The sequence below is a fragment of the Leucopleurus acutus genome (genome assembly GCF_964270905.1).
Source record: "Leucopleurus acutus genome assembly, chromosome: 20".
Classification (NCBI taxonomy): Eukaryota; Metazoa; Chordata; class Mammalia; order Artiodactyla; family Delphinidae; genus Leucopleurus; species Leucopleurus acutus.
In genome coordinates, this window is record NC_139162.1 from 43,991,965 (window position 1) to 44,002,896 (window position 10,932).

At 53.5% G+C, this 10,932-nt stretch overlaps 1 protein-coding gene across 1 annotated transcript; it reads right to left on the minus strand.

Annotated features, from left to right (window-relative positions):
- Positions 1–219: 219 nt before the first annotated feature.
- Positions 220–10,749, minus strand: CLIP3 (CAP-Gly domain containing linker protein 3; the record flags this gene model as incomplete). The annotated part of the gene is made up of 14 exons (XM_082862245.1): positions 10,652–10,749; positions 10,114–10,337; positions 6,967–7,106; positions 6,788–6,881; positions 6,439–6,600; positions 5,925–6,043; positions 5,179–5,415; positions 2,758–2,893; positions 2,490–2,618; positions 1,723–1,866; positions 1,532–1,655; positions 1,260–1,324; positions 807–879; positions 220–274 (listed from the first exon to the last, which is right to left on the minus strand). Exons 2-14 carry the CDS (start codon positions 10,277–10,279, stop codon positions 220–222), a joined length of 1,644 nt encoding a protein of 547 aa, XP_082718371.1. The 5' UTR covers positions 10,280–10,337; positions 10,652–10,749.
- Positions 10,750–10,932: the final 183 nt, after the last annotated feature.

Genomic DNA, 10,932 nt, shown 5'->3' on the forward strand with positions numbered 1-10,932 from the left:
CACTTAGGGAATCTCTTTCTGGGTAACATAGGGTCTGTATTTGGGGGGTTATCATGAGGGAATCTGTTAATAATGGGGCCTCAGTGATCGAGGGCTGGCTAATGGGGGTCTCTATTCTGGACGTGTTACTGGGAATCTCTATCTCAGGGTGACTCGGGGGCTCCTTGTATCAGGAGATGCTAGAGGAGGCTCTGTGTCTCTCTCAGATGTCCAGAGCCTCTAAGACTGCATCTCTGCCCTCAGCATCCAGGGAAACCAGCAACAGAAGAGCAACCTGGGGAAGAGAACTGTGTCACACGCTGGTGCAGGATGCGGAAGCATCTGGATCCATCACCACCCAGCTCTTCCCCGAGTGTCTGGGATTTGGCCTTTCTGGATTCTGCTCTGTCTCTCCAGCTGTGCCCTCTCAGGCTCCCGTGGAGCCGAAGGTGTTCTGTCTCTTTTACCTGCCCCTTAAAAGTTGAAGTCACCAGGGATTTCCCTGGCAGTCCAGTGGTTAAGCCTCTGTGCTCACAACACAGGGGGCCCAGGCCCGGCGCAGCCAAATATATATATATATAAATATATATATATTTATTTATTTATATTATATATATATATATATAAAAAAAAGTTGAAGTCACCAGAATTCATTATGGGGCCTCACTCCCTAAAGACTGCTTCTGGGTAAGCTAACTAGTCGTATGTTTTCCTAACTTCTATTTCCAGCCCCAACCCAGAACTCCAGACTCCCTGTGTCCAATGGCCTGGTGGATGCCTCTCCCTGAATATCGCACAGGAGAGGGGGACCAAGGGTTGCTACGTACCTGGAGATGGAGTTCTCTGATGCGATGTCCTTTGGGGTCCGGACTGTTGTGAAGGTGCGTTTGGGCTGCGTCACTGAAGGGAAGGGCAAGGTCTCGGGTGAGGGGATGATAGACCCACCTCTGTCCTCAATATCTACCCAGACTCTTTTTCATTAATATTTATCCACGTCCCCAATATCCTACATTCCCAATAGCCATCTAGACCTCTTGTCAATAATATTCCCTGTGTCCTCCAAGACCTACCCATGTCCCCGGTGCCTGCTCAGAGCCTTGTCGTTAACATCCCCATCCCTATAGCGCCCATCCTTTTTGGGATCCTGTCTCATCATTTTCCTGGACCCTGTGTCCCCAACTAAATACTGGAGATTCTGTCACCAGCATATACCTGAGGACCCAAGACCTTTCTTCCTATCCCCAAATCCACACTCCTCCCACAGCCAGCCCCCAACTCACTTGTCACTTGATGTACTTTTTTGGCTCCAACATTATCCCCAGGGGGGTCAGTGGATCCACCAATCCTGGGGAAACACGAGGAGTGGGAGGAGTCAGAGCCACAAGAGGCCAGGGTCTGACCAGGAGCGGAGCCCCGGGGGGCCTACAACGAAAGAGCTAGGGTGTGGGGGTGGATATCCACACTGTCCTCCTGGTCCAAGAGAAGGAGACATCCAAGCAGGGGATCAGGATTCTGGGTGGTGCCCTGAGTTGTGGCCAGAGTTTGGGCTCACCTCTGAATTCGAGATGCTGGTGCAAAGACTCCATGCCGTGGGGGGCAGGTGAAGTACCGGACACCAAAGACAGAGCCATCATGTTTGCCGGTGGGCTGGTCTAGCTCTATGCCGTACCAGTAACCTGCAACAGGAGAGTGTCAGGATGCCTCAAGGCCCTGCCTGCCCCCCGCCCAGATAGCTATCCTCACCTGGGGCAAAGTCTGTCTTCCCATAGAAACGCACGATCCCTTGCTTCTGGCCTGCGACAAGCACTTGGTCTCCAACCTCAGCCTTAGCTCCTTCATGCTGCTGCAGGCTGCCCAGAGATGGGGATGATGAGGGCTTCTTCTTACCTGGCGGGAAGGGGACAAGGGGTGACGGTGAGGCCTCCAGATGCCAGCCCTGGGGGCCCCGTGTCACCCAGAAAGCCACAAGGTAGAAACTATCCTGGTTCAAATGAGACGAGCCTTCCCCTGAAATGGGGTTGGGGGGTGGGCTTGAAAGGAAACAATCCCAGCTGCCAGAGAATGGGGGTGGGGGCTTTGGGCCTGAGGGACAACTAAGTCAAGAACCTACAGAACCTCAAAACTCTTTCTCAAAGTTGAAGGTATTTGGGCCAAGGGAAAAACTGAGTCTCAGAAGTCAGAAACTGTCCTTCAGGGGGGAGTTAGGTCTGAGGATAAATCAAGTCACTAAAGCCAGGAACCCCATAGATTCTTCCCTAAAACTGGGAGAGAACCTTTGGGTCTAAGGGGAAACTAAGTCATAGGGGGCAGGGAACACACAGGTCCTTGCAAGAACTGGGTGGGACCAGTACTGAGTCAAAGGAGAAACTGAGGCACAGAAGTCAGGAACTCAGAGGTCATCCTCTAAAATGGGAGTTTGAGCCTGAGGAGAAACTGAGTCACAGAAGCTGGGCTATCCACAGAATATCCTCAAGAATGGCTCTCGTCACCCCTAGGGCTCCCCCTCTGACCTTTGTGTTCCCTGCGGCCTTTGCCTGTGACACGGGAGAAGTCCATCCGGGGAGTCCGCGGTGTGGAGGTGACAGATGAGGGAGGTGCATCCACTGCCTTGGAGATCTTGGACACAGAGGCAAAGAGACCTGGGGGGACAGAGCCTGGGCTGGGAGTTGTCCAAGCCTCTGCCCTCTGACCCCCCTCATCACCTCCCAACCCCAGCACTCAGCAGCAGAACTACTGAGTGGACCCCACCATCACCTTCTGGGCCCCAGTGGGACTGACCCTGCTTGGGAGGGCAGATGAAGTACCGGACACCCCCAACACTGCCATCATTCTTGCCCTCAGGTTCATCCAGTTCCACGCCCACCCACTGGCCGCTGGCGAACTCCGTGGTCCCGCAGAACCGCAGTGTGCCCGTCTGAGGAAACAAGGGAGGAAATGGCTTGGGTGCACCTTGAGAGGCCGATAAGATCACCGGCACACAGGTAGCATGGTGGGATGGATGAGGGAGCCCCAGGCTTAAATCTCAGCTTGGACATCACCATTCACTGGTTGTATAACTTAACTGTGCCTCGATGTCCTCATCTGCGAAATGGGAAAAGAAATCTCACCCGCCTTACAGGATTGTTACAGAGCTGCGCTGTCCGACGCAGTCAACGGCCACTAGCCACATATGACAATTTAAATTAACTAAAATTAAATTAAAATATCATTTCTCCAATCACACTAGCCACATTTCAAGTGCTTAATATCCACATGTGGCTCATGGCTAGTTCACTGGACTACACAGACATAGAACATTTCCAATCTCACAAAAAGGGCTACTGGACATGAATGCTATAGAGACACAAAAGCCCTCAGAACAGGGCCTGGTGCTGAGTAAGGGATCAGTAAGTGTTGCCTGTTAGTATCCTGTAACTTTGGTAAAGGGACCTCACGGGGCCTGAGTTTCATTTGGAAAATGGGGATCACAGTCCACCTCCGAGGCTGGTTATCCGGTGGAAACACTTTTAATATATGTGAAGCTGCTTGGCTGCAGTGAGTGTGGTTATTATCGTTTGTGAGAGGCTTCACTGCTCTAAGCCTCAGTTCCTCATCTATAAAATGGGCTAAATCATAGCACCTACTTTGGAGAGCTGGTGTGGGGATCAGAACAGTGCCTGGCACACAGAGCCAAGCCCTATTCTAAGGGCTTTACACGTTTTAACTAATTTAAACCTCGAAAATAATCTTAAAAGAGAGTGGATATACGTATATACATAACTGATTCACTTTGCTGTTCAGCAGAAACTAACACAACATTGTAAATCAACTCTATGCCAATACAAATTAATTTAAAAAGATAAAATAAAATAAAATAAACCTCAAACAACCTCCCTCAAGTGGGTACTATCAGCTCCATTTTACAGATGAAGAAGCTGATGCCCAGAGAGGTGAAATCACTGGCCCCACAGCTGGTAAGTGGCAAAGCTGAGATTTGCCTGAGCAGATCCCTGAGCCCGAGTTCATAACCTCTGTGCTATGCTGCTTCTCTACAGGCAGAGATTGTTATTACATGTCTTCAGACAAAGAGTTGCACCTCTTGGGCTTCTTACAGTCTTCTATATTGTAAAATGGAGAGAATCAACCCATCCTGCTTTCAAAATTGTCACACTGATTTGATTAAATCATGTACAGAAACTTTCCAGGTGGGGCTGATGCATGCAGAACTCTTGATTACAAAACAAAATGTGACTTTTATGGCTTCTCACTGTACAAAGAAACAAAATTCAAATTCACTCCAGTGGCCTGCAGGTCTGGTGAGATCCAGCCCCTGCTAACGTCGCCACTTCACCCTCCCTAGATAACTCCCCTCCAGTCACACTACCCCTCCCCTCCTCTGGGACTTTGTACCTGCGGTCTCCTCTGTCTCCATATTTTTGCAAGGTGAGCTCCTTCCCCTCTCAGCTCAGATATCACCTCCTCAGAGAAGCCTTCTCAGAAGACCTTAGCTAAAACCACCTCGGCCCTCAGCTAGGGCCAATTTATTAAATGCAAGCATTTAATGGTTTTCAAAGCCTTTGTTGCTACTGGAAATTATCTTAACTATGGGTATACTTTATTGACTGTCTCTTCCTCAATAGAAATGGAGTTCTATGAGAGCAGGTCTGGGGCTAACACAGGCCTTCATCCCCAAGGACAGGCTGGGTCCAGCATGGAGCCTGAGGGACACCAGGTAAATGAATCAAACTTGGAATGATTGAATGAATAAAGATCTCTCTGTCCTCTGGGACTTTATACCTGCTCCCCCTCCCTAGGGCCCCCTTCTCCCTTTCTTCTCCTGGCTCATTCCTCAGCATCTTCAAGTGAGCAAAGTATTGACCACTCTGGGAACACAAGTGGCCCCTGGATGGGAACAAGGCCCAGGGGGACCCAAATGGGGCAGAGTTGCGCTGATCACTCTGCATGTGCTTCCTCGTGAGCCATGACAGCTCTGGGCTGTCACTGTCAGGAGATGGATCTGTCTTCCCCCTTGGACTGAGAGCTCAGCTTGGGTGGGGCACAAAGGAGGCACTCACAGAACAACTGTTAGACAAAATGAATACTGTGTGCATGACTGGGAGGGTGGGCAGGCAAAGGGGAGAGTCTGCACTCTGCCCAAAGACCCAGCTCTGAGGGATGAGGGCTGAGTCCTGCCCGCCCTTCCCTGCTCCAGTCCCTGACCTTCTGGCCATCCAGTAGCACGCGGTCTCCCAGGCGCAGGCCCAGTGCACTGAGCATGAGATTGCCTGGGACGTTGTCATAGTTGGGTAGCGTAACCTTGGGGAGGGCGCAGGAGAGCGGCACAGCCTCCTCCAGTAGCGTCCGCAGCTCCTTGGCCACCAGCGCTGCCTCTGCCTTGTCCAGGGACATGTCCATGGGGTCTGGGACCACCTCCGCTGGCACCTGTCCCTTTCGGTTCTGGGGGCCAACAGGAAGAGAGGGAGCAAAGGCTCAGCGGCATAGGCTGCACTCCCACTGAGCCCATGCCCCCAGAGACCCCGGGTCGAGGTGAGGCAGAGGTGGGAGTAGGTCATACCCTGGGCCAACTTGGAAAGAGGAAGGGATGGGGCATTAAGGTACAGCCCACGATCCCCAGGGAAGTCCACCTCTGAGACCTCAGGCTGGAGATGTCAAGTATGGAGCCAATAGGGAATGAAGGTCCCACTTCAGTGCTGTAGGTCATGCCCTCAGGGCCAAGACCCCAAGCCCGGAATGGGGCCATGTGAAGGACAAACACTGAAAATGGGCTCCTGTGGTACCGGGTTAAGGATCCAACTGGGCCAATGGGGAATGAGAGTTTCAAGAAACTCAAGTGGTCCTGCCCCGCCCCCTCCCCCGCTCCCATCCTCTGCAGAGGCCTGCTGGCCAGAAAGTGGTTGGGGAAGAAGGAGAAGGAAGGTAACAGGACTGGGCCAGCGTGGCAGTACCCGAAGCGCCGGGTTGGCACCGTGTTCCAGCAAACATTTGGCCGCGCCCAGGCACAGGTTGGAGGCAGCGATGTGCAGGGCTGAGCCATGGTTGAAGTCACTGCACGTGGAGTTCACCACTGGGAAGTGGGTGAGAGGAGGGTTCCGGGTGAGCGCCCTCAGCACCCCAGCCCTCCCGCTGCCTTCCAGCCTCTGAAGTCCACCTCTTCATCCATCTCTTAACCCGCAGGCCCCAGGCCCCTCCACCCAACGGCAGCCTCTGACACAGAGCCCCGCCCCTCCTCGGCCACCCCCCTCCCAACCAGCTCCCGCCAGGCCCTGACGTTTTGGACCCCTGAACTCCTTCTCCCGCACCTCCCGCCTCCCACCCTGGCCTCCCATGCCAGGCCCCATCAGTCGCCTTCCCTGCCTTCTCACTCGTCTCCTCCCCCCACACCTGGGTACCCTCCTTCTGCTTCCAGCCCTCCTTCCTCGCCTAGGTCCTGCCCCTCCCAGCCCAGCCCTTCCTCCTCACCTCGGGGCCGTGCACCCTTCAGTAGCACGCGCACGAGATCTGGCACATCAAAATAGGCCGCGTAGTGAAGCGCGTTCATGTTGGTCCAGCGGCTGCGCAGGGTCACGTCTGCACCCAGTGCCAGCAGCTGCTGCGAGAGGCGTACAGCCGCCGCGGGGTCCCCTGCGCGACAGCCCAGGTCAGCTTGGGTTCCCTCCTCCAGAGTGTGGGCCCAGAGCATGGGGAAGGCCCAGGGCTTTAGGGACTGCACTTTGGGATCTTAGGCTGTGGGGTCCAGGATGGAGGTCTGAGGGCCGGGGTTCTGAGAGTGTTGGGCGTGGCAGTTAGGTTTGGGGGTTTGGACCCTCACCGACTCCGTGGGCCCCCGCCTTGCACGCATAATGGAGCAGTGTCATGTCGGTCAGCCCATCACGATCATTCACGTGGCAGCCTCGACGCAGAATCTGGGAGTACCAGGGGACCAGGGAGGGTTACCCAAACACGTGAGGAACCCCTTCCTCTCCTCCCTCGCTTCCCCAGCGCTCTCACCTCATTGCCAATGACATCAATCTTGTGCTGGACTTGGGGCACCCACTGGCGCACAATGGCGAACAGCTCAGGGATGGTGGTCTGCGGGTCAAACAGAATCTCCTGGCAGGCAGGGTCGTTGGGGTCGAAGAAGGTGAAGGCTGGGGTGGTGAGAGGTCCAAGATCACCCCAGGCAAACTGTGGACTGACCCCCCCCTCCTTCCATCCTAAGGCAGAGGAGCTCTAGACCTTTAAAACCTTCTAATACAGAGTCTCAAACTGGTGGCACATGGGCCACAGGTATTTTCTGTGTGGCCAGCGTGAGGTTTCAAAATCAGGTCTCACATAAAAATGTGGATGCCTGGTGTGTCTTGAAAAACTGGAAGATCATATAGCAGCAAACTCCACCCCATGAAACAAGAGTGGTAAGGAGTCTGCATGCCCAAGGGGGCTGCTACTGCTCTAGCGCATGTTGCCCTGTCGGGGCATGCTTTAGCCAAATCTCCAGGGTAAAGAAAATTAAAAAGGCAGAAGTCACGGTTTTTAAGAAAAATCTCCCCGAATTTCAATTACTGTGCAGTCCACATAAAATGGATCCATGGGCAGGACCCAACCTGTGGCCAGCCAGGGGGTGCCCAGAGGAACTTCCATCTCCCCCCTTTAGAGTGTTGCCCTGTAGTAACAACGTCAGCACCCAGCACAGGGCTGGCACAAGGCAGGAGCCCAGTGCATGTTGAATGGATGAGCAAACGAATGACCAGATGACACAGAGCCCAGGGACGTACCGCATAGAAGGTGTCTCCCGGAAGCAGCCTGTGTGCTCTTTTTAAAACCCCAGTCACAGCACAGCTCTCCCTGGCTAAGCCTGCCCTGGCTCCCATCACACTCAGAGTACAGACCCAAATCCTCAGCCCGGCCCGCAGGCCCTCAACAAACTGGCCTCATCTGTTCTCTGCCCTCTCCCCCTCACTCGTTCCCCTCCAGCCACACTGACCTCCTTCTGTCCTTCCAACTCACCAGGCAAATTCCTCTCTCAGGGCTTTGTGCTTGCTGTTTTTCTTGCCTGGGCCCGTCTTCCCTGAGATCTTCCTAAGGCTTCAGAGAGGCCTCCCCAGACCACCCTGGCTAAATCAGCACCTCTGCCATTCTTTATCTCCTGCCCTTTTTCATTTCTTTAAAAATATCACTACTTAGGGATTTCCCTGGTGGTCCAGCGGTTAAGACACTGTGCTTCCTATGCAGGGGGCCCGGGTTCGATCCCTGGTCAGGGAACTAAGATCCCCATATGCCACGTGGCGTGGCCAAAAGAAAAAAAAGAAGAAAAAAATCACTACTTAACATTACTTGTTTACTCCTTCCTCCCTCCCTCTTTTCCTCTCTTTCTCTTCTTCCTCATTCTCTTCTTTTCTTGCTTGTCCCCCTCACTAGGACGTTTCCAGGCTGCCTTGTTCACTCCCCTATCCATGCAGGAGGCGATCTGTCAGTCTAGCTGAATTAATGTACAAATTTAATAAATACACGAGTTTCTCTTGGAGTCCACCTTAGCCCTCTCTCTGTCCTAGACTACATTTTCAGATTCCTTCACATTCTGTGACCAAACCCTCCTTGTTCTACAGGCAGGATTCCTGGGGGCAGGGGGCAGATACCCTAGACTCTCTGACTTCCCAGCAGGCCACAGGTCCCAGCCACATCCAGCCACATTTCCAGTGGAGATTTTCCAGTTTCCCAGGGTGGATACCCGGCCCTAGACACCCAGATAACGTTCTTATTTTTCTATCAGACTGAGGGCAACTTATGGCCTCTCTGACCCACCTCTAGTGGGTGACATGTCCACAGATGCCACCCCTCCTGCCCTATTCTGATGACACCTACTCTCTGAACTTGGAACCTCATTTCCGAACTTACAGCTGCCGGGGATTCCCAGCCAACATCTTTTAAAAGCCTCCTCCTATATCTAATTCTGGCTGAGCTCCACCCTCTCTACCCAGTAGCCAGAGGGAGCTTTTAAAAATATAAATCAGACCTGCCCCCCCACAAACTGCTCTCCCCCGCCATCACACTTAGAATATATCCAACGTTCTCACAGTAGCCTTTAAGGCCCTTCCAGATCTAGCCATTGCCAACCTCTCATCTCAGCTCCAATCACTCCCTAACAGCAACACCAAGATTTTCCTTCTGCTCCAAGCTGTCCTGCCTCAGGGTTTTTGTACTTGCTGCTTACAGCCTGGAACACTCTTTCTCCAGCTCTCCTATGGCCGATTCCTCCTCATGCTCTGGGTCTCAGCCTAAATGCCACCTCGTCAAAGACCCACCCTGACCACTCTGTCTCCAGGTGCTGCCCCCTAGCCATTCTCTATTATATCTCCATCTTTTATTTCTTTCATAGCATCCACTCCAATCTGAACTTATCCGATTTATATACCTGTTACTTGCTTAGTCTTGCCTTCTCTCCTGAGAGCAGGGATCATGCCTGGATTGCTCACCGTTAAATCTTCATCTCCTAGCACAAGGCTTGTCACAGAGTAGTAGTGACGGATAAACAGTGCTTGGTGAATGAGTAGACACTTTCCTTCTCTCCAAGAGGCCACCCTCTCAGCTCCACATCTTCCTACCTCAGAGCCTTTACTCCTGCGGTTACCTTGCCTGGGACCCCCTTCCCCTAATCTTTTCCCTTGTTAACCCTCAATTCATTCTTGAGTCTCCCTCAAATGTTCCTTCCTCAGGGAAAGCGTATCTTAAAAAGCTCTTGCAGAATTCGGTTCTTAGCAAACACAATTCTCATCAAGGCTTGTAATTATGTACTTATATTTTTATACTTATTTGTGTGGTTGTCATTGAGGCCTGTGAGTTCTCTTAGGCAAAGACTAGATCTGTCTTGCTCCATGCTGTGCCCCCAGTTCCTAGGTCCATAGCAGGCTTGCCAAAAATGCTTGTTTAATGACTAAATGACTGAATGATGTGTCATGAATCAAATATTACGATTATCCCAATTCCATTCTCCAATGGGTGAATGAATTAATGAGGGGGGGGAATCCAAGGGCCACGACTCCTCCAGAACACCTTCAGATCCTCCAGATTCCTCCCACCATCTCCACCAGCAGAGTTCAGCCAAACCTCCCTGGCAACCCAAGGCTCCAGGCCATATTGCTGAGTGGGGAGGGTGGTTACCGTAGTCCTTGGGGAGGGGGGCAGGTGCCGAGGGGTGCACAACAGGCTTCTGCCGGCGCTCCTGGGTGGGGCTGGGGGGCTCTGGGACAGGCTCATCCTCCTCCTCCTCCTCTTCTCCCTCCGCCCTGAGCGGCGGGGCCATCGGGGCGGGATCTGTCTTAGTCATGGTCCTTGGTGGCCCTCAGTGGGCAGGTGCAGAGTTGGAGGTGGCCTTCAGGCAAATCCTGGGGGCAGAGGTCAGCTAGAGAGGGTGCCCCAGTCTCTGGAATCTGAGCCCCCCAGACGCTCACCGGGCTCCGGGTGGCTCCCACGCCCCCAGCTCTGGATTTTGGGCAATCATAGGGACGCCAGTCACCCATCAGAGGACGCTGGTTTGTGGGCCCAACGCCTACCACTTCCCCCAGGTCAGTCCCCCATTCTTCTCCTCCCGCGTCAGGGCCCTCAGTCTAGGCCGCCCCCTCCCCCGGTTTGTTTATCTCAGGATGCAGGATGCTTTGCCCCTCCCCTTCTCCGCGGGCCTCCCCTCTACCCATCTTACCTCGGGTGTCTGGGGCTGGAGACCAAAGCTGAAACCGGGGAAGCTGGAGTAATGGGGTGCCAGTGTCTGGGGAAGTGATGGGGGAGAAGAAGACAGAGAGAAGGGGACGAGGCCCGGACGCCGACGGGGGATGGGGGTGGAGAGGGAGGGGCGCTGACGGCGCATGCGCTGTCACCCCCAACCAGGCGTGGGGGCGGAGACACTGCGAGGCTGCTTGCATTGATGAAAAGGCTGGAGGCAGCGGTGGGAAGGGTATAGACTCCGAAGACGGGGAGTAGAAG